This window comes from Chrysemys picta, chromosome 15, assembly GCF_011386835.1.
Source record: "Chrysemys picta bellii isolate R12L10 chromosome 15, ASM1138683v2, whole genome shotgun sequence".
Lineage (NCBI taxonomy): Eukaryota > Metazoa > Chordata > Testudines > Emydidae > Chrysemys > Chrysemys picta.
The window spans coordinates 8,289,408-8,313,436 of NC_088805.1; the positions used below are offsets into that span (position 1 = coordinate 8,289,408).

A 24,029-nucleotide genomic window follows, 5' to 3' on the forward strand; every position below is an offset into this window, starting at 1 on the left:
GAGGGGAACAAAGAGGATGCAGGGAATTACAGACCAATCAGCGTAACTTCAATACCTGAAAAGATATGGCAACAATTATTAAACAATCAGTTTGTAAGAACCTAGATGATAATAGGGTTAAAAGGAATAGCCAGCATGGGCTTGTCAAGAACAAATCATGCCAAAGCAACCTAATTTCCTTCTTTGACAGGGTTACTGGTTGCGGGGGAAAGGGGAGAAGCAATAGATGTGACATATCTTGATTTTACTAAGGCTTTTGACACAGTGCCACATGGCATTCTATTAAGCCAACTAGGAAAATGCAATCTGAATGAAATTACTACAAAGTGGCTCCCCAACTGGTTGAAATACCATATTCGACAAACAGTTATCACTACTTTCCTGTCAAACTGCAAGGGCGTATCTAGTGGTCCCACTGGGGTAAGTCCTGGGTCTGGTACTATTCAATATTTTCATTAAAGACTTGGATAATGGAACAGAGAACATGCTTATAAAATCTGTGGATGACACCAAATTGGAGGGGTTGCAAGCACTTTGGAGGACAAGATTAGAATGCAAAACAACCTTGAGAAATTAGAGAACTGATCTGGAATCAACAAGATAAAATTCAATAAGGACAAGTGCAAGGTACTTCACTTAGGAAGGAAAAACTACATGCACAGCTACAAAATGGGGAATAACTGACTAGGTGGTAGTACTGCTATAAAGGATCTGGGGGTTATAGTGGATCACACATTGAATATCAGTCGTGATGCGGTTGCAAAAAAAGGCTAATATTCTGGGATGTATTAACAGGAGTGTTGAACATAAGAGACAAGAGGTAATTGTCTCACTCTATTTGGCACTGGTGAGGCCTCAGATGGAGTACTATGCACCACACTTTAGGTGGCTAGGAAAGATGTGGACAAATTGGAGAGAATACAGAGGAAAGCAACAAAAATGATAAAAATTTTAGAAAAGCTGTTCTCTAAGGAAAGGATAAAAGAACTGGGCATGTTTAGTCTTGAGAAAAGAAGACTGGGGGGAGACCTGATAACACGCTTGAAATATGCTAAAGGCTGTTATAAAGAGGACAGTGATCAATTGTTCTCCATGGCCACTGAAGGTTGGACAATACATAATGGACTTAATCTGCAGCAAGAGAGATTTATGTTAGATATTAGGAAAAACTTAACTATAAGGGCAGTTAAGTTCTGGAATAGGCTTCAGAGGGAAGTTATGGAAACCCCATCATTGTAGGTTTTTAAGACGAGTTTGACATTGTCTATGTGTTTTTGGTCCTGCCTCAGCACAGGGGCCTGGACTTGATGACTACTCAAGGTCCCTTCCAGCCCTATATTTCTATGACTCTATGTTATTCAAATTACTAGTTTGCATTGTAACTTATACTGTTTCTGCATGATTGATATTGCTACTGGGGGGAGGGATAGCTCAGTGGCTTGAGCACTGGCCTGCTAATCCCAGGGTTGTGAGTTCAATCCTTGAGGGGGCCACTTAGGGATCTGGGGCAAAATCAGTACTTGGTCCTGCTCGTGAAGGCAGGGGGCTGGACTCGATGACCTTTCAAGGTCCCTTCTAGTTCTAGGAGATAGGATATCTCCATTAATTGTCCAATGGCCTTGTCACTAAGACCCAGTATGTTTAGTTTGCAACTTACTTGGGTTCTTTTAAGCATAATGTTTAAAGTCAATATTCAATCTGTGTAACTGGAAGGGACATTGTAGACAGATGTGATTTTAAGAATCCACTGAGATAATAAACATAAACTGTTCCAAGACAAGCTGCTAACAGATGAAAGTTGTCCAAAATTTCATTGCTGAGCATACTACAATGATCCTGCATGCATGACTCAATTTAGAGCATCTTCTATGAATCCAAACCACAATTTCTACACTGAGGTTTAAATTAAAAAACACGCCGGTGCTTCTGAAATCAGGGAATGTATTAATAAATAAATTTTAATAACTGGCAAATCTCTGAAGTCAAATGATGCAAAGAGCATAATCCAGAACTGATCTACACAAAAACTTTTTGTGATTTCATAGTAACCTTTGTGGCAACTAAGTGTACAGTCACGCAGTATCATGACCTGTGTGAGGATCAAAAAGAGGTAGATGAACTTCTTGGAAATAAAGATATAGTTTACATGCAACTGTCTGCAGTAAGAGTGTACTGGAAAACAGAAGTACAGAAAATATGTGGCATAATAACAGAATAGAAGGCTAGAACTTCAACTGGTGTAAATTACTTAGCAACTCCACTGGTCAGTGAGTTTTACGTGTCCCCTTCTTTGACCCAGCCACATCTCATGAGAGTTCATTACATCCTCCACCTACAGAGCCTGACTTTTTACCTTAAGCTGCAGAGACTCATTCTTTTTTTTCTGGAGGTCCTTGGTTCAAGCCCCATTGTGTTGGTCAATATATTGACCATCATTCAGATACTGGCATTGTTCCAATAGTAATGCTTAATAAATTATATGGTATTTTTCATGTTTGTAATACTTTACAATGATTAACTAATTAATCCCTACATCCCCCTTAAGCAAGTATGCAATTAAGGACTCTGACAAGGCCTGATCCTTTCTACAGTCTCAGGTGTCCATGCTGTATCATAAATGCAATAGATTTCCAATAAACTGGGCAGAAATTAACTCTCACAAAACTGGTAACTCTTCTGTTCTGTGAACTCATGTGAAAATCCCTGTGTTCTACTCATTAGCGTATTCTCTCTCTTTTTTCTGCTGCTGTTCACACATTTATCCCCCTGAAATTATAATCTATGCAAAAATGAAAGCACACTATGCTGGAGTACACCTTAGTAACACCTCCGTTGGTTCAAAGAGTAAACTGACAAGAGATTATGGAACACTGTCATTCACTGAATCAGTTAAAGAATATTTAAAATGAGTTTTCAATAGGATGAGTCAGGTCTCTTTGCTAGGTTTATTGCTTACCTATGATGGCCTGCTCTGGGGAAGTGGGTGGAGTGAGAGGCATCCCACAATTACTGGAATCTTTCATGCTGCCAAGTCCCTGCTGACCCACATTGATGTGGCCTCCAGCACTGGCAGCACTCTGAGACAGGGGGATGTCATTCTGAGAGATGAGAACAAAAGCTGAAGGATACACCATTCGTACACCACCTATAAAGAATGGGAACAGGAAGAAGAAAATAAGTCTTTAAATTCTCCATTTATTATTCAGCTACCCAGGCTGGCCTTGTCTTGGTTTCAACATGCACTAGACAATCCTTACTAGTCAAAATAGAAAAGATCTAAAGAAGTTTACAGCCTGCATATTCATTCCTAAGTATTCGTCCATCCTTTTATGACAAATAGGGAGCTGAAATAAGAAGCTTGATATTGTGATAGCAGCATCAGGGATACAGGGAGTAAGAACCTTGAGGCAAGATAACTAGTCAGAATGCTCCAGTGTCAAGAGAGCCACAAAACCAGATAGGGAAATTAGAAAGGTTGTTTCTGATTAATTAGATTTTTTTTTTTTTAATTATGAGGTGGGGCGAAATATTCTTTAGGCAAAATACTAAATCTCACCAACAATGACTTCAACTGCCACAGGGAAATCGTCATCATATCCTAATTCCTCTTCCTCTTTCAGCCCCTCCTTCTTCTTCAGCACCATGGGGTAGAAATACTGCCATTCCTCAATCAATTTACGGGTTGCTGGATCTGACATCTTGTATGCTTGGCCCGTCAATGTACCATTTAAACCATAAGGACTCAACAGAACTGAAAAATAAAACATACCACTCTCTAGTCTCTACAATATGTGGATTTCAACTGCAGAGCAACCACATTCCACTTCCCCTAGATTCGTTCTCAGTCTTGTTTGCATTGTGATTTTAGATAGCAGCTCTTTGCATTTCGTTTATTTTTAAAATATAGTGCACACAACCTAACTTTGTAAAATAATGAAATAAATATTAAGAGGGATAAAAATAACTATACATCAATGGAATAACAGAAGACATACTTCTGAAGATATCCTGTAATACAGTATGTAATACATTAAAAAAAAAAATTAAGTAAGTGCAATGTTTTCTTTTCCAAATTGCACAGGGCATTTTTATGGCTTACAACACTACACTGTAACCTAAAAAGCTGTAAAAACCTTTAAGACTATATCAGGTATGTCTCTTTTTATATATTTTAAATGCTTATTCTTCTCTTTGGTTATGCTCTGTATTTTCACCTTTCTTTCTGAAAAATCTGCATTTTGACAAATGCGTTGCACCACAAACAGCACACTGAAGGAAAAATAAAATGAGGGACTGTCACTCAGACAAAACAACTCCAGTTCAAGCAAATAATCTATGTTATCATGATCAATTATTTGTACTGCAGTAGCATTTAAGAACACTACCCATAGACCAGAGCCTACTGGACCTTGTGACACTGTGCTAATATATAAAATGTTCATACAGATCTCACAACAATTACAATTTGTTTTGTTGTACTTATTTCAGAAAATATTTGCATCTAATGAGGTTAATGACTAGAAAAAACTGGAAAACATGAACTAACATTTATTTACAGCTAGCTATCATACTAAAAATCTTAACAGGGTTTTACCCCAAGCTCCCAGTTTCCTGAGGGGAACTTAAAACTCAGTAACTTTTAAAATAGAATTAGTTTCTTAATCATTTCTGGATCTATTTCCTGACCCATTACTGGGGCCAAGTTAGGGGCTTTTGATATATAGGAATTAAAATAGGCACATAAACTACATGTTCTGCAAGTCTTTATACTTCCAGAGCTGCCACAGTCAGAAGTGCACTTACCTTGGAATGGTGCAGGAGAGGACTGGGCCATGTGGATATGCTCCTCATTGATTAGGTAGATTGGCTGGTGTTGGGCAATCTCCACGCTTGTGCACACGTTGCTTTCCCCATGAAGGAAGAATGTGAAGGCGCAAGACAAATGTTCACTGGATAAAAAGAAATAAAAAACTGGTTCACTAGCATATCAATGAATGTGGGGGAAAAGAGGACAGATTTTGTAGCAGATGGGGGCCACATTGGGTTGAAAACCCAGTTCTGTTGTTTCACTCAAGTAAACTGAACTTAGAACCACTGAAGATGACTGTACACAGCACAATTACCAACTTCTGGCTGATGATGGAACTGGACATGAACCTCAGAGATTCATTTTCCTACCCATTTCAATTAAGGAAAGCTCACTACAAACAGTTGTCTGCATGCAGAAGGCTTCAAGAAGTCAAAATATTGTCTTCAGGATGAAAAGGAAAGAGAACTCTTAGGACCAGAAATGAACTTCAGCTGAGAACAGGAATAGAGAGGAAGAACCATTACTTATATGCCATGGGAATATTGTTTTTTTTTTTGTTTTTTAAGGCACAGAGAATTGCTCAGAAGGCAACAATCTCAATAAACTGGTGGCTCAGGCCGTCCATGACACTGCCATACACCATCAAGAATAATGTTCAGTAAATAATAATGAAAATAAAATGTTCCCACTTAATCCACTACATAGAATTGCTTTGCATTACATTACATCTAATCGTTTGCTTAAATGTTGCTAATTGTAACACCACACTTCTTAAATAAACAAAAACCAGCCAAACAACAACAAAAAAACCCATACAATTTGTATTGTTCAGATAAATTATTGCAGGACTACAGTGGCAAGGCATTCTTTAATAGTTGTTGGCTTTGGCACTAAGCCAGCCACAACATAACTACCTTCAGCTAAGGAAATAACACTGACAACTGTAACAATTTCACTTCACAGTTCAAGTCAACTAACTGCAACACTGCAGTAAACTCTTTTTGAATAGTTGAACTGATAGTCTGGAACAGGATGTTGTTTAATCTTCTTAAATCTCTAAGTCATTCTGCATTTTTTGTAAAACAAGTGTTTGTCCTTAAATAAAAGTTAGGCTCCTGTTTAAAGGTTCTACAACTGATGTTATAAAAAAAGAGAAAAGTTCACTCTAGAAAATCCGGGGGCAGGTTATTTTAAAAAGCATCAAAATGGAAGGTGGCTAAACTTTTATTCAATCTCCTCAGCACTGCACACCCTGTGTTTAGTAGCACTTTGTATCATTCAGCAATGGGAACTAGCAAGTCTTACTTGATTTCTTTATGGCAACAGAAAAGACATTTTAAGTTTACTGCTCTACCACTTGCACAGTAGATTTAAACTAGCCACTACATTTTTACAGCAAGCTGTAAGGGGGAAAGGAAATGGGTCATAGATTCATGGTATTTCCATTCAGCTACTCTGCTCGGGGGGGGGGGGAGAAAACCCCAAAACAAAACAAAACCACTCTGCTCATATAACAAATAAAATCATAAACAGAACCCAAAACATTTAATCAAAAATAATATTAGTCTCTGGACAAATATTATATTCATAAGGCTTTAATTGCAAAACGATGAAAAGTCTGGTCTAAGATCAAGTGGAAATAGTCTCTGCAAAGAGTTCAGCAGGCCAGATTTTCTAAAGCAGATAGAAAAGCTATTTGTGAAGAAATCATTTTGAACTCCGGTCTTTAGGATAGTGCACAGGAATCCTTCTGATTCTACAAGCTTCCTACAGTTTTGACTGTGAAAGTCCTTCTTGCCTTCCACTGAAGTGAAAGAAAAATAGCCATCTGGGACCACATATTGACTCTTTCAAGCCTCTTGCAAAGCAGTCAGGCATGAACAAGTCATATTCATTCTTACACAACATTCACAACCTTCTATAAACATTGTCAGAGTAAGAAATAGACAAAATGGGAATTTAGGAAGATAAAGATGCATATGTTTCCACAGTGGACAGAATATAGTACATTGCACCTTGTTTCATCAGTGAACCAGATGACATCAAAATAAACTAAGCATTAACATCAACAGACTAAATAAGCATAACTTCAGATAACTCAAAGAAATAGCATATGGAACATGAATTACAGGGAGAGTGAAAATATAGGAAGGATTCCATTTCATGTTTCTGGAAACGTAACAGTCTAAGATAACTAGCCCATTATTCATAAATTGTACCCTAGTAGACAGTTACAAGCTAGATTAGTGAAATCAGGATCATTTATAGCACTAGATCCAAGTAAATCTGCCTGAGATATGTAGACAAGAGAAAAATAGAAAATCTTGCTTAGTCATGATTTGGTTCTCTGTAGCCAGTCTTGACCGGAGCTAATAAATTCCTAAAGGCAGAACTCTTCCTCTGCTGAGCAAATGTGTCCAGGGAAAGTAACGTTTATCCATCTGTGTACAGTATCAGGCTTCTCCCCTTTTACTGTTCCTAAGTCCTACTCCAGGGGGCTGTATTGCAATACTTTGCAAGAGAAAAAACAGTTACATAAAGTGAATGTTCCCTCTGGCAACAGACTCACTGTTTTAAGCACAGCTTTTAAAGACCAAAAACAATAAAGATCAAGGTTTGGGGACTCTACACACTCTTGGTAAGCTTCTGGCAGATTTTGTATAAAATATTTACTTTGGTAACAAACATGAGTTTTATTTCAAGAAAACAGTGTCAGTGCACAGAGTGATGTGTTCTTTTTAGGAATGCATATCCCAACATACTGACATTCTTGTCTTCAGTACAGTTTCATATAATTCGTTAAATACCAAGCTGCAGAAATCAATCCTGCTACAAAGCATAAGACAGATCTACAAATAAAATACAATGGGAAGGGGAAGAAATTAACATGCTGAAAAAGTCAGCTTTCAGGAACAGATATAAGACTTTCATTTATTTATTTTTGTAATCATATACAACCTACATCTCCACATATTGATATATGCAAAGGTCTTCATAGAGTACTCTAACTGCAGACCACATATTTAGGGCTAGTCTGTAATGAACAAGAAATAAGATTGCAAGAAACTTTCTTGTCTGTATTTTACATAACAAATCTTCAGTAGCGCTTTAGCAACATCCAGTTTTCTTAATGGTGACTAACAGTCCCAGTTATACTCTCTCTAAACTACAAAGACTCCACAAAGAATATTTTTCATACAATTCTTGTAGTTATGTATATGAGACATTCCCCTGTAAGAAACTAAACAAGTACAACAGAACACACATAGGACTAAACTTACGAAAGTGCTCAGCATTCTCGGTCAGGGCCAGATTTTCGGAAGAGCTCAGCACAATGAGCTTTTTAAAATATCTGGTCCCAGTTGTGGATAATGAACCCTTGAAAATCTGGGCCACATTGTAAATTTATTTTTTATGTTATCTTACTTTTTCTGAATTTTTTGTCTCTCTCCGACATTCTTCAGGATGCCAGAAACCACCATGCATGTGAAATAGTCTTCCAGCTACTCCCCTAGTCACTCTGAGAAGGCTACAAGTCTGATACTTCACTACATTGTGTTATCACCAAATGATGGTGAGTGTGAATGCATGCTGACTGAAAAAGCAAAAAGTACTAGTTGCTGCCTGTGGAATGTAAGGGGTATACGACTTCTGCCCTAAATGGAGTTGTGTGTGAAGAAAAAGTGGTTACCTACCTTTTGTAACTTTGTTCTTCAAGATGTGTTGCTCATGTCGATCCATTCTGGACATTTCATCCACCCGCTCGAGACCCTTGAGGAACCGGGCAGTCATGTCCTGGGTGAAAACTGACCTCCCCTCGAGTGGAGGATGGAAGGCTGAGATAGTGGCCAAGTGGACCTTGATAGATGAAAGGGACAGGCCTTGGAGTTTGAGATGCAGAAGGTAGTCCAGGATTAACTGCACCGAGGCCCGCTCGGGCCGAATGCCTTTATCCGAGGTCCAACAAGCGAACTGTTTCCATTTGACCAAGTAGGTCACTCTGGTGGCGGGCTTTCTGCTGCCCAATAGGACCTGCTGGACACCAGCTGAGCACTCCTGCTCCTCCATATTTAACCATGCAGCAGCCAAGCCATCAGGTGTGGCACTGCCCTGTTTGGATGCACAAGACTGCTATGGTTTTGGTACAGCAGGTCTGGCCTGTGCAGTAGCCATAATGGAGCAGCCACTGAGAGGCCCAGGAGCGTGCCGAATCAGTTCTGGCGCTGCCAAGCCAGTGCTATGAGGATCACCTTTGCCTTGTCCTGCTTGATTTTCATGAGGACCCTGTGAATTAATGGGACTGGGGGAAAGGCGTACAACAGAGCCCCTGAACATGGGAATAGGAAAGCGTCCGACAGGAAGCCTCTGTCTATCCCCAAATCAAGCAGAAAATGTGGCATTTCCTGTTCTGCCTGGACACGAACAGCTCCACCTAGGTAGTCCCCCACCTCTGGAAGATGATGCTGACCACTTCCAGATGGAGGGAACACTCATGGCGAGATGAGAAGTTCCTGCTGAGGCAATCTGCCAAAGCGTTCCTGGCCCCGGGGAGATGTACGGCTATGAGATGGATGCCGTGTTGTACACAGAAGTCCCAAAGCCTGAGAACTTCTTGGCAAAGGGCAGACTATCTGACTTCCACCTTGCTTGTTGATCTAGAATAAATACAGCTGCTGTATTGTCTGTCAGGACCTGGACAACCCTGGTTTTTATGTGAGGTAGGAAGACTTGGCAGGCCAGGCGAACCAATTTTAGCTCCCTGACGTTGATGTGTAGGGAGCAATTGTGACTCAAATCAACAGCCTTGCATGCTGAGATCGCCCAGGTCCGAAGCATCGGAGATGAAGGTCAACAATGGGGATGGAGCCACGAAGGAAACTCCCTCCAACACTGATGCAGGATTCTGCAACCAGGTGAGTGACGACAGTACATGGTCTGGGACCCTAACCGCCCGGTCCATCTTGTGTCTGTTGGGGATGTAAACTGACACCAGCCACACCTGCAGGGATCCGAGACAGAGCTGCAAATGTCGGACCACGTAAGTGCAGGCTGCCATATGGCCCAACAATCGCAGGCACATGTGAGTGGTGATGAGAGGGTGGGCTTGCACGCACGAGATGAGGTCTGCCATGGCTTGGAACCAAGCCTCGGGAAGGAAGGCTCTGGCCTGAGTAGAGTCAAGGACTGCTCCAATTAACTCTGTGTGTTGCACTGGACTTAAGGTTGACTTTTTCTCATTTATTAACAGCCCCAGGTCATGACAGGTGGAACAAACCAGATCAAGATGCTGCCACACCTGATCCCAGGACCGACGCTTTATTAGCCAGTCGTCGAGGTAGAGGTAAATTTGAACACCCTGGCACCTCAGATAAGCAGCCACTGGTGCTGTGCACTTCGTGAACACTCTCAGGGCTGATGAGAGACCAAATGGCCATGCTGTGAATTTGAAATGGCGCTGGCCCAGCGTAAAATGAAGGAAGTGCCAGTGCCCCAGGAAAATGGAAATGTGGAAATATACATCCTTCAAGTTAAGGGCAGCGTACCAGTCTCCTGGATCCAGGGAGGGGATGATGGAGGTCAGGGAGACTATGCGAAACTTCAACTTTTTGAGAGACCTGTTGAGATGATGCAGGTCCAAGATGAATTTGAGGCCCCCTTTTGCTTGTGGGATCAGGAAGGAGTGGGAGTAGAACTCCTTTCCTTTCATGTCTCAAGGGACCTCCTCCACTGCCCCCAGGAGCAGGAGGTTCTCAACCTCTTGGAAGAGGAGTTGCTTGTGAGAAGGATCCCTGACCGGAGACCGTGAATGGGTGCAGGGGTCCTAGGCCGTGCGGATGGGGATCTACGCCTGCGGTCCAGGGCCCAAGGGTGCTCCAGTGCACTATGGGGCAGTCCCATGACCAGCTTGCACTTAGGCATTGGAGCCTTAGTCAAGTCCGGCGCCTGGTGTGGTGTCTGCAGTGCCAGTCGGACTGCTTCTTCTTTAGCCACCAGGGCTCCTTCGGGCAACAAGGGATCTAGAAGAAGCCGGGTCCCCTGCTACTCATGGGAGTTGGAGGCAGATCCCTGGCTGGGCCGGGGGGTCCAACCTTAGCAGTACCCCTGTGAAGCCCTAGGGTGGACACATGGCCTGACATAGGTCCTTTGCCCAAGGTCCCTCTCCCTTTCAGTGCCGGGCGGAGCCTGGTGCCAGCAATGCACTCCGCATTGGTGCCAAGGTGCTCAGTGTGGGAGCCGAGCGGGAGGGCTCTGATGCAGGAAGAAGTGCAGCCTCCATGAGGAGGGCCCTCAAGCGGATATCCCGTTCCTTTTGGGTTCTAGGGCAAAAGTTCTTACAGATTCTGCACTCGTCTTTCCTATGGGATTCCCCCAGACACTTCAGACAACTGTCATGGGGGTCAATAACAGGCATCGGCCTGTTGCATGACGAGCCTGGTCTGAACCCTGCTCCGAGGCGAAGTCCCAGTCAGGACTCTAACTACCAAACTACCGACACTTATCTTAAAGGCTGAGTACCTAACTATATAGAAAAAAGACAATGGGCTGTTGACGAACCGCTAATGCTCTTATGATTGTAAGACAAGGTGCTCCTACCAACAGTCATGGGCAGTAAGAAGGAACTGAGAGGGCGTAGGGTCGGCAGCGTCTATATACAAGCACATGGGCACGGCACTCAAGGGGGTGCCACAGCCGACCCTACAGATACTGCTAAGGCAAAAATCTCCGATAACTGTGCACATGCATACACCTAGAATGGAACTGACATAAGCAAGCACTTGAAGAAGATATGCAGTTTGGGACATTAAATCTATTTACTGTATGTGACAGATGATAAATTGATACATATACACAAAATAAATTGATGATTTATGTCTAATGTGAGTTATAAGTCTACTGCACTCTTCCACAGACTTATGATGACATCTTGATGAGAAGGGAAAGTTTTCTAAGTATTTGGGGATGTCATCAAAAGCCCAATATGCATGTGTGCTGCATGTGGGTTTATTTTATATTCAAAGATCTTTCTTTCATATAAAAAATACATGCATGCACAAACACACCATTTCTAGCTGCTAGGTAGTGAAAATGCAAAGTCGTCTTATGATGTCATTATAGGGATATATTTCACTAGAGTATTTTTCATCTCCGTTTAATCTTTTAAAACCAACAGGACTGCTGTTTATAAATTAAATTAGTTCAGTTGTCTGATGAATGTCTCATGTCACATTGTACTCCTCCCCTCAATAAAGAGAAAGTGTGCTGAAATCAAATAGAGCGTAAGAGAAACCTAAAACTTATCTCCACGTTCTCCTTTGTTTCTTTCTTTATTAAGACAATCTTACAAAACATTATGCAGGCAGTACATTTCCTATATGATTTTAATTAGATAGTTCTTCTTGTGGTATAGAATATAAAAGCAGCAGCACCACAGGAAAACCTCAAAGACGATACATGTATCTTTGTAGTCTATCTACACTGCACGTGACCCTAACCCCATTTTCATAGTTACCTGTGTGGTATCCTTTCCTTTCTTTATGGAGAATATATGGTTGATCTCAGTTATGACATATATCTTCATGAGTGGGGTTGAGTAGGAGGTCATTTATAACGTAAGTTATTCTGTCTGTTCTCATTAGCAAAGATTAATTTAGTAAAATTTAGGCATACAAGAATTAGATATTATTGTTCGATCTAAAATGTATCAACTATTTATCTATATAAATATTTTTTCTTCCCTTGGGTACTGAAGGACTGAAGCTGCTTTTGGACTCAATACTGCAAAGTGCTGAGCACTGTGGCCTTGATCCAGAAAAACATTTAAACACATACTTAACTTTAATTACATGAGTATTCCTATTAATTTCACTGTGATTACTCATGAGCTTAAAGTTATGCATTCACCTTGCTGGCTCAGGGTGAGAGTGTTCTGCACCTAGCTGAATCTAACCCTTCAAGAATGGCTGTTGCAAGTTACAAGGGCTCGGACACAGTGAATGAAATAATAAAAGGTACTGAACACGATTAAATTTTTATTGCACAAGTGAAAGACTTCCATTAATGAGGGTCCAGGAAAAGAACAAACATTACTGTCTCACCAAATACACAGACATTTTTATTTTGGTTTCTGTCACATCCTTCCTTTTCTACATGTCATGCTTCAAATAGTTTATTTTGACTCTATCCTTGAAAAATTATTTGGAGTCCTGCTTTTAAATATATTATAAACAGAAAATCCTAAAAAGAAGCACCAAAGACATTTTAAACCTTTGTAATGTGATGAAAATGTTTATGTTCTTTTCTTAGATGCTATATATTCTTGACATGTACATGGAATACTTTTCACAGAACAAGAGTATGCCCCAATTAATGGCTTTTGTAATTGATCAAATGCCTCAGCTTCATTTTGATGTTTAATCACCCACAAATGACAATCCCTGCCATATAGGGGCTTCCACCATGCTCTTTATTACCTTAAATAGCCTGTGAGTTATTTAACAAACAAATCTATCTACATTTTTCAAGTGCCTCTTTGTGTAATATCAAAGACTTTGGGAGTGCCATGAACTTTAATAAAAAAGTAACTACTAGCGATGCATGTTAAAGTAGGAAAAAATATTACAAGGAAATATCTCCACATATATTGAGTGAATATGTGTTTAAGATGATGAATCTGAAAACATGTTTAGAGTTAAATATGCCCTATAAATTGGGAATTTTGTATATTTTGCGGGGTTGGTTTCTCTTCTTTTTGTTACATATGTTAAGCTAAGTCTACACTATAGACTTCTGCCAGCATAGTGCTGGCCAAGGGTGTGAAGGAGTATGATCCCTGATGGGGCTTTTGCTAGCACAGCTATGGCTTAGTTTAAGTGTAGTTACTCTGGCGAAACTGCATTTCTGCTGGTATTGCTTATTTCGCTCGGTGGGTCTGGAATAATCTATACCAGCAAAAGCACAGGTTTGCCAGTATAAATTGTGCTCACACTAGGAGCACTTTACCTATATAGTACACTGGTATACCTATACCAACAAAGCACTCCTACAGTAGACATAGCCTTAATTTGCTAGAACTACTCAAATACCTGATGGAAGCTGTGTTATCCTGCATTCAAACTTAAAAGAGGCTATTTTCCCAGAATTACGCTAAGTGAAAGAAGCTATCAAAGGATTACATTTCAAAGCCAAGCTCTGAATGCATGTGCCAAATGTCAGTCTGTGTGCAATCAAAGCCAAGTTTTGTTCACTAACACACCCAACTATTTTAAAACCCTTAACTCTAGAAGGAGATTCCTAGATATCAAGGCTTTGGTTGCAACTTTGATATTCCCAAACTGGATTTCTAAAGAATGCAATTTTTAAAAAGAATAGTTGTGCTTCAGTAATCACCTCCAATATTAAGAGATCTTCATGTATCTATACTAAGAATGTTTTATAACACCAGTAAAATGTGAGGCATCTTTAAAGTAGCTAAATTCATTTTGTGGTGCAAGAAGAAACAGCCTCTGTTTTTATTATTGCAGAAATTGCAAACACTAAAATATATTAATCCATTTCTCTCAAGTATCGGATAAATAATGAGGATCAAGCCCAACATCAAGCATGACTTATGGTGGTGAAAAACAATCATGTAATGTGACAGAAAACAGAAGAGTTAATAAAAATGTTTAATTCAAGCCTATCTCCGTAACAGCTCATCACAAAAGACTGAGGCTCTAATCCTGTGAACACTTATGCATGTGCTTAAATTTTACATACATACAATTTTGACATCAATGGAACTACTTACATGTATAAAAGTAAGCATGTGTGTTAGTGTTTGCAGGATCAGGGCCTTATTTGGTAGTTTTATAGTGAATACATGTTTTAAAATGTGCTATCATTTAGTTGTTAGACATAAAAGCCATCATGCTACAACTCAGCAAGAAACTACTGCAATGATTTCTGAGACATTTTATTAAGATATGCTTACGTTTTTTTTCTACTAATTCAATATTTTTGTCTTAGAGTGATGTTCCATAAGTCTCATCAGAGGAGTCATATTTTTACTCATTTGAAGATTACTTGTCAGAAAGCACTTTAATTTCTGCAAAGCACTTGCAGCTGCACACGATGGTGTTTCTAAGCTACTTGTGGTGGTGGTTTATTTGTTTTCTTCTATTCGGGGTTTTCTTTTTGCGGGGGGGTGGGGGGGCAGAACCTTGTAATACCCTGCTTAAATCAACAGTAAATTAAAAAACTCCAAAGTGGTGAAGAATAAAGAAAGAGATTGGAGGTTACTTTGGAAAATGTATTGGACCTCTTGAGGTTTTGCCTCTGTAAATGTTTCTCCTGATCTTATAGTGATTTGCAAGTAAGGAACATTAGATCAATGCTTTCTCTTCTGATCACAGAGTTTGAATTAACCAGGAGGAAGCAGTGGTGAGAGAAAACTTGTAAATCTGGAAACAAGGTACACCTCTACCCCAATATAACGCTGTCCTCGGGAGCCAAAATTTTTTACCGCGTTATAGGTGAAACCGCGTTATATCAAACTTTGATCCGCCAGAGTGCGCAACCCCACCCCCCCGGAGTGCTGCTTTACCGCGTTGTATCCGAATTCGTGTTATATCGGGTCGCGTTATATCGGGATAGAGTTGTACTATAAAAAGTGGAGAAAAAAGGCACTGACTGAAGCTGCTTACCCAAACAAGGAACAAATCAAGCAGTTCCCCAGACGTTGTTATTTCTCTTTTTGTGTGTCATCTAAGCTAACTATAACAACAAAACTCTCACCCTAGGGCTATATCGGTTTTGTGGAGCTCATTCCTTCAGTTGAACTCACTTTCTTCTCAACAAGCCACAGACTCACTTCTTCTCTTTCTCTTTTTCTCTTCAGTTTATGAATGTTCATAAATCTCAGGGTTCTCATGTATACAAAATACAGCATACATGAAATAAAATGTATCAGCCATACACCAATATGAAACTGTTTGCATTCCATATCAATTTAATTTCTTTCCTCTGCAAAATCTACTACTAATTGTGCCAAATGTAATAGTACCTTGTGTAACATTGAACTGGAACTACCGACTACTTCATTTTGTCTTATTTCAGCCTGGGTGGGCAGGATTCAAACCAATATGTACAGGGGATACAGTATGTGTCACTTCTGAAGTATGAGAAATACCCAAAACTATACATACACACACACACACACACACACACGTTTGGGTATTTCTCATACTCATTTCTCATGCAAAGAACTTCATTTTAGCATATGGGTGATGCAGTATGCAGTGGGGGAAAGCATTACCAACATTGTGCTGCTATCTTATTTATCTTCGGTACTTATCTGCACCCCCACTACCGTAGTATCTGAATGCCTCACAATCTTTAATATAAGACCACCTGGGGGAGGTCTAGGTTGGATATTAGGAAACACTATTTCACTAGGAGGGTGGTGAAGCACTGGAATGGGTTATCTAGGGAGGTGATGGAGTCTCCTTCCTTGGAGGTTTTTAAGGCCCGGCTTGACAAAGCCCTGGCTGGGATGATTTAGTTGGGAATTGGTCCTTCTTTGAGCAGGGGGTTGGACTAGATGACCTCCTGAGGTCCCTTCCAACCCTGATATTCTATGATTCATCCTCCCAGCACTGCTGTGAGGTAGGGCAGTGCTGGTATGCTCATTTTACTGATGGGGAACTGAGGTACAGAGAGACTAAGGGCTTGTCTACACTGGCACTTTACAGCACTGCACCTTTCACGCTCAGGAGTGCGAAAAAGCGCCACTGTAGACAGTACACCAGTGCTGCGCTCCCAGCGCTGGTAGCTACGCCCCTCGTGGAGGTTGGTTTTTTGGAGAGCTGGAAGAGCTCTCTACCAGCGCTCTGCTGCGACTACACAAGCTGTGGCAGTGCTTTAATATTGCCAGTATAGACTAGCGCTAAGTGATTTGCCCAAAGTCACACAGGAAGTCTAGTATCAGGGGTAATTTAACCCAGGCCTCCTGAGTCCTGGGCTAGCACCCTAACCACTAAACTATACTTCCTTTTCTTCTGGGGAGAGAACTTCAGCTTCCAGAATTGTCGGTCTAGCCCTTTTCATTATCATTACATTATTTTGTAATACACTAGTTTTATTTTATACAAATCAACAATGCCTTCCGAATTCTGTTGACATTCTCTGAAACCATACGTACATGCATGTACAGAAACACACTATGAATATTAACTAACTCTTGTTTTTTCAATGGTGGGAAAAGTGTTGAGATAACAGATTCACAATGCAGAAAGTGTTTAGATAACATAGAAAGTGTTTAGATAATGTTATGAACCTATTATCACAACACTTTAAGTTGTCACCAACCAACCCCCTTGCCAAAACTAATTTGCCTCTCTCAAGAGATGCTCTCATTTACTGATCCTATCTCTAACACTTTCCTACCATTTTTTTCACATAAAACGGATGCATGGGAACATCCAGTAGGCAGTAAGGGAGACCAAAGTTTGGGTCCCATGTGTATATTTATCACCCCCTCCCCAAGGTTCACATGGCTAGGAAAGCCCTGTTGACAATATGAAAACCTGTGAGATGGTAGGGGGAATGCCTCATGTTCCTCCCTCTTTAGCAAACGTTTGAGCAGTGTTTTATACTGTAGATTGTGAGTTACATGATCTACTTTCAGTCTTTGCTGTAGGAAAGCTCCCCTACAACATGTGACCTTTAATGTGAACATATTATATACTGCTTTGCATTCTCTACACTGCCTGCCTGTACAAGTTATATCTTGATTTTAGTAAAGCGTTTGATACTGTCCCGCATGACCTTCTCATAAACAAACTAGGGAAATGCAACCTAGATGGAGCTACTATAAGGTGGGTGCAAAACTGGTTGGAAAACCGTTCCTAGAGAGTAGTTATCAGTGGTTCACAGTCATGCTGGAAGGGCATAATAAGTGGGGTCCCACAGGGATCAGTTCTGGGTCCGGTTCTGTTCAATATCTTCATCAATGATTTAGATAATGACATAAAGAATACACTTATAAAGTTTCCGGACGACACCAAGCTGGGAGGAGTTGCAAGTGCTCTGGAGGATAGGATTAAAATTCAAAATGATCTGGACAAACTGGAGAAATGTTCTGAAGTAAATAAGATGAAATTCAAAATACTCCACTTAGGAAGGAACAATGAGTTGCACACATACAAAATGGGACTAGATGACCTCTTGAGGTCCCTTCCAGTTCTATGATTCTATGAAATTTAAGCTGGTCCTATTGGTTTTAAAAGTCCTTAATTGAGATGGATCTAGTTATCACCAGAGACAACCTCACTGAGCCTTATCACAGTTTCTTACAGCGTGACACTATTCATATTTTAGGTGTAGGGGTTCCATCTTTGTGCCTGAAGGCAGCAGGTGACTGAGCTTTTGCTGTGTAGCTCTGAAGTCTGCAACTTGTTCCTGCAGGAACATCCATCTCAACTCATTCTTCACTGCATACTTTTAATAATCTCTTGAGATTATGTCTAAATATTTTGCTTGCTTTTTACTGGGGGGAGGGAAAGAGGGAGTGTTAAACTATTGCTTATTATTACATTTTAATTGGCTGTGCAGCTCCCCAAGTCCCTTGGCACACTGGGAGTCAGCATGTTTACAATTAAAATGGTAACATCATCCACTTTATTCTTTTGCTATGAGGTCATACTTAATTCAGACAAATAAACCTTGTGTAAAGATTTCACCTACTGTAGATCCTCTACACAGTCACACTCAAATTTTTGATCTTCCACAGTTTTTACAAAATCCACATGTTTATAGAGTGAGGAGATGGAAATGTGTAGATCTGTTATTAGCTTTTCATATGTACACCATGTGGGCTGTCAAAATATACTGTTGCAATCTGAAATTTAAATTCTTGGAACACCAACTGACACTGAGTGTTTGACTGTCTTAGTGATAGTTACTATGGAAAACATCCTGATAATCTAATGCAGTGATTCTCAACTATTAAACAACATATCATGCTTCAGTGTGTGGTATTTTATACTCCTCCTCCCTAGTTCAGAAACAAACGCTGCTTCCTGCTCCACTGGGTGCCAAGGGCAGCAGGTACTACCAGGGGCCTATGGGGAGTTAGGGGAAGGAAGGAGGAAGACAGAAAACAGAAAGCCTATGGGTGAGGAGGGGTCTGCCTCCCTAAATGAACTGTGCTCCATGGGACTCCATATAGAGTAAAACAGGAAAATGTTACAGAGTTGGGGCTTGGTCTATGTATCTGCAAGCATGCAGATTCAACAGCCAAATATCCTTCCCCTATAACTGTGTGGCAGCACAGCATATATAGGCTACAGCAGCTCTGAGGTTGGCACTTCATGGCCACAGAGGAAGATTCCATTCCATTTAGAACATCTCTATGCAAAGTCCAGCTTTGCAAAGGGGACAGGATTTAGCAGATGGTGCAGAAGTTGATCCTTAATAATGAGTCCCCATGCTGGGCCCCAGTGTAGTACAATAGTCTCCTGTTTCATAATGCATAAACCATCCATATAGCATGGACCACTGCAACTCTTGTCATCATGAGAATCTCAAGACCACTCAAAGTTAGAGCACACAACTAAATGGGAGAAGGCAGGAGCTATTTGGAACAGCTGAGGTCTTTGTCAAACACGTATATATGCCCCAAATGACCTATCTTTTTAATAGGATGCCAGTTATAAACCAAACTCCAGGGAGTTCAGACAGCACTACTAACTAAACTAGGATTGTATGCAGCTTCCTACTGATGTTTAAGACAATAGCAATGGTTATTTACTGTGGCAAGGCATCTCCTCCGCCTCCACAGACTTAGCACTTCCCCCTCTCGCAGTGATGAGACCTGGGGTAAATCAGCCCCACTCTGGAGAGTGTTGGTCTTCCCCGTCGGTGTTTACCTCTCAGTATATTCAAGGTAGGCCTTGGGGTATCAGTCCTTCCTCTAAACAGGCACTCAGGTTTGACTGTTTTCCCTGTGGAGAGGAGAGGAGCCTCTCTTCCTGGAGAAGCTTATCTCCCTGCTTCCACTAGCCTTGCAGCAGCTTGTCTCTGCCCCCCGCCCCGCCAGAGGAGCCCTTAGTTGGACTCAGGTGTCCCTAATTGACCTGAGGTAGCCCCTTCTCAGCTTGTTGGAAAAAGAGCCTGTGAGAGTGCACCCCATATTCTTCATAGTGATATTATGATATGATATGATTATGGCATAATTATGAGGCATTTCATACAAGATGGGTCATGTCAGGTGTAATTGGAAGTTATGATTTACTGACTATGAGTATCCTATTTGTATGCATGTATCCTTTTTGTATCTGAAGTTATAAATATTGACTATGCACTGTATTTCACATGTAGGCACACCTGGGTGGCACCCACTAGGCGAAATGCTTCCAATCTAGATAGCTGGTTGTGAAGGGCCTATTCAAGGTAATGGGCCATTAGGGAAAACAATAGGCTTAGGTGAAGCTTATCCTCCACCAGGTGAGCCTTCCTGAGAATGCTCCCGACCGCCTGTAAGTAATGGTTGCTATGCCCATGTCCCGTGAGCCCCCTCAGCTGTCCCCCTGCATACCTCGAGCCGGCTGTGCGATCTACATCCGGTTCACTTCTGAACCGTGCCAAGGGCACATCTGTATACGTTCATGCGCCATACTCTCAATTTCCTCATCCTTGTATCCCGCCCTGATACTAAGTGGCAGGACTATCGCCATCTCCTGAGGGTGAGGGACCCAGGGGGCCAGTCTGTATTCCACCTTAGTCCCATGGCCCGCCGGGGATATTAGTTGGCGGCTCTTTCATGGAGCCATGAGCATGGGCTTGTACCTGGCATGGTTCACCCCATCCCCGACCCCTGTTCCTTTTGCTGCATGAGGGAGACACCGGTGCACGCTTACCTCGAGTGCATCAGGTTGCAACCCCTTTTCCGGTTCCTCCTGGACCTACTTTTATGGTTCTGGCTGCACTTCTCCCCGCACCTTCTCATCTATGCACACCCCATCCGTGGCACCATGAAGTCGTGAGATCTCTTTGTCAACCTCCTCCTAGCGATGGCCAAAATGGCCATCTATAACACCAGGGAGAGGATGTTGGCTGAGGGGGTGCTCTGAGACTATGGGGCATATTTCCATTCCCCAATCCTTTCACGTATCCGGGCAGTTTCTTTGGGCCGTGTCTGCTGGCTCCCTTGACACCTTCGAGGAACAGTGGGTGCTGTCTGGGGTTTTCTGTTTGGTGTCCCCTTCAGGTTCCCTACTCTTGACCCTTAGACCTTCACACCTGTCCTTATTTTCTCTTTTGTTGTCCCCGGTATTTATTTGAGTCCCGGGCTCAGTGGCTCCTCCCCTTAGGCTGGGGAAGGAACCTATAAACCCACTCAGTTCCCAGAACCCAACAGGGCCATCCACTTGCACCCGTCCGGCCTGACTTTGTCACATTACAGTATATGAATTTTTAAGACAGTGTTTCCAGGAACTCCAAATCACAGTGGCCTCTCCCAGCACACAATGAAGATTGAATAAACACAAAAACAACCAATCAGCCAGACATTTTTGGTGTAGTGGAAAAATTATAGGGTACTAAAAATGGTGATTCTTTTCTCAAATCTGGTTACACTGCTGTTTATTTCTACATCTCAGCTAGTAACAGACTAATCAATTCAGATATTACTTTTTATTTAATTAATTATCTTGTTCCATCTATGAACTAAAATTTCAGCAATGGGAATCACATCTGAGAATGTTTTCTCCCAGAGCAATGGGTCAGGATTATATTTTTGGAATCTCAAAATATTACAATGAGGTAATATCTTTTATTGAACCAACTTCTGTTGGTGAGAGAGACAAGCTTACAAGCCCATACATTATTCAGGATCTGAAGAAGAGCTCTGTAAGCTCAAAAGCTTGTCTCTCTTATCAACAGAAGTTGGTCCAATACAAGATATTACCTCAACTACCTTGTCTCCCTAATATCCTGGGACCAACAACATTACAACACCACCACATACAAAATTTTACAATATGAGGCTGGAAGCATTAATGATTTTTTAATGTGGGTCTTTTTTATTTTTATTACCTCACTTCAGAATAATGCTGATACAGAACTGCAATAAAAATGAAAGATCAGGCAAGTTCATTGTATTCATTATGAATATAAATTCACACTTTAGGATGCTGGATCCTGCCTATGTAATGACCCAAAAACTTATTACTACATTTCACTATGAACACTTATCCTGTGTTACAAGTAGCAGAGTAGTTATCACTGAGGGAAAAAAACAGAGTGAAGTTTATTGAAAGTATAGTCAGCGTTTAGTCTGTGATTAAAATCAATGTGTTTTTCTCATTGGAAATTTTAAGATCCTTCAAATAAAAATCAGTATTACCCTAATGCAAATATAGGAACTCATTAATATTTATAGCAGTATGTACCAATGACCGTCAATACCACCGTACACCAAGAATTAATATTATAGAATGAACTAGAATACCGTTATAAACATACATTACGTAGCAAGTCCACAGCAGTATAACAAACACATAAAACTGAGAACATATGGATAACCTTGAAAATCACTACTATATTCCCATTCTGAAATCTCTCTTTATCTAATTCCTGGCCTTTGGATACAGTGTTTGAAATGGACTCCATGGAAGAATGCTCTCAAATGAAAATGCAGCCAAATCAGAGCATACTTTTAAAGTGACATTTATATTATTCATCGAACATGGAAGTACTTTTATTTTACAGCTGAGCTGCACATTATGTTTCCAAAAAGAAAAAGCCCTCCCCTTGTACTGGTATCTTAGTGGTTTACGAGATACTACATAGGAACAAATTCACTATGGAATTGTCATGAACAATTTCTCTCCAGAAACTAGCCTTAAAAAATCCTTTTGAATATTAATAAACTAAAAGTCAAGAATAAACCTAACACTGACAGAGACTCACCGACCTACTCTTCTATTTTTAAGCCTAGGGCATAAACTAACCTTTTCTTAACAGCTCACTAGCATAAAGTTTAAACTCTGTGTCTTCTCAAATTAGGCATTTTGTAATAATTTTATCATGACTCTTACAGCTATCAATTACTGGTTTTGTTCCAGAAATGTGGCCTTTGTACAACTCCTTCAATAGCATGATTGTGTATCTATTCACCTGTGGTCATGAGAACTGGATAGCCAAAGCTTTGAAAAGGTAACTTTATTTAAACAGGTGTTGCCTTCAGCAGTCCCAAAGTAGAAAAAATGCAATTATTTCCTTTCATATATGCATCACACTGTTCCCGGACTAGCAGCTGTCACTTTCTGTGGTTTGGCAGACTACTTTGCTATCCAAAATTTGCCACTGCCAATAAGCAGTGCCATCTATATTCAGGAGAACTTCTCACCCATCAAAAGAGAAGGATCAATGTTTTCCACATACCCCTCCCCGCCTCCAACTGGGAGTTAATGTCCATTTGGTAAATCATTGTTATTGGGATGCACTGGACAGTCAAGAGTATACCCTTTGGGTTCTGTCTAGATGATGAAAAAGGTGCTTTTTTAAAAATCACGTTAAACATGATTTCAAACACCCTTTAACAACTAGTGTAGGTACAATTTTACACCATTAAAATCAAGGTGGCTGCTCTTGTTGTAAACTACAAGTAACCTAAGCTATATCACAAAGAGCTAACATAATTTTCAAGATGTTAAATTGTGTACACACTAGGGGCTTTATTTGATTTACACAAAGGTCCCTTTGTACCACACTAACTAATCATGTCAGCTAATTTATTTTTGTAAAAAGCACCTTTTTTCATAGTCTAGATAAATTCACACCAGAACATATGATGATTTTTCCATCAACACCAGAGCAACCTCTGCTCTGAATCTCCACTACAGAGCTCATGATCCCGAAAATATGTAAGAAACAAATTCCGATTGTAAAAATCACCATCAAAAGGAACATAGATTTTTCTAAATATTTCTCTGAAGAGCAATGCAGGATTTCATTTATAGTCAAGAGGTATCAAAGGATTCTCCAAAGAGATCATGATCACAGTCTGATATTGAAAGCTAAGAAGAAAGCATACATGTAAGTAGTGGAACACCCAACAGATATATAGCCAACAGATAAATAATGCTAACACTCTGCTGTACCAGGCAGGAGAAGACTGCGGTTCAGCTTGTAGACCTAACTACAAATACTTCAAACTGTCAGGAAGTAAAAGTTCTGT

The 24,029-nt window shown here is 40.7% G+C and overlaps 1 protein-coding gene across 2 annotated transcripts in view; it reads right to left on the minus strand.

Moving 5' to 3' along the window:
- MED13L (mediator complex subunit 13L) overlaps positions 1-24,029 on the minus strand; it is a 396,084-nt gene that overhangs the window by 81,425 nt on the left and 290,630 nt on the right. For both annotated transcript variants that reach the window (XM_005303233.5, XM_005303234.5), the window contains exons 5-7: positions 4,804-4,949; positions 3,557-3,751; positions 2,957-3,145 (exon numbers count right to left, since the gene is read on the minus strand). In XM_005303233.5, the coding sequence (XP_005303290.2) occupies positions 2,957-3,145; positions 3,557-3,751; positions 4,804-4,949 (530 nt within the window). The remainder of the gene's footprint in view (positions 1-2,956; positions 3,146-3,556; positions 3,752-4,803; positions 4,950-24,029) is intronic.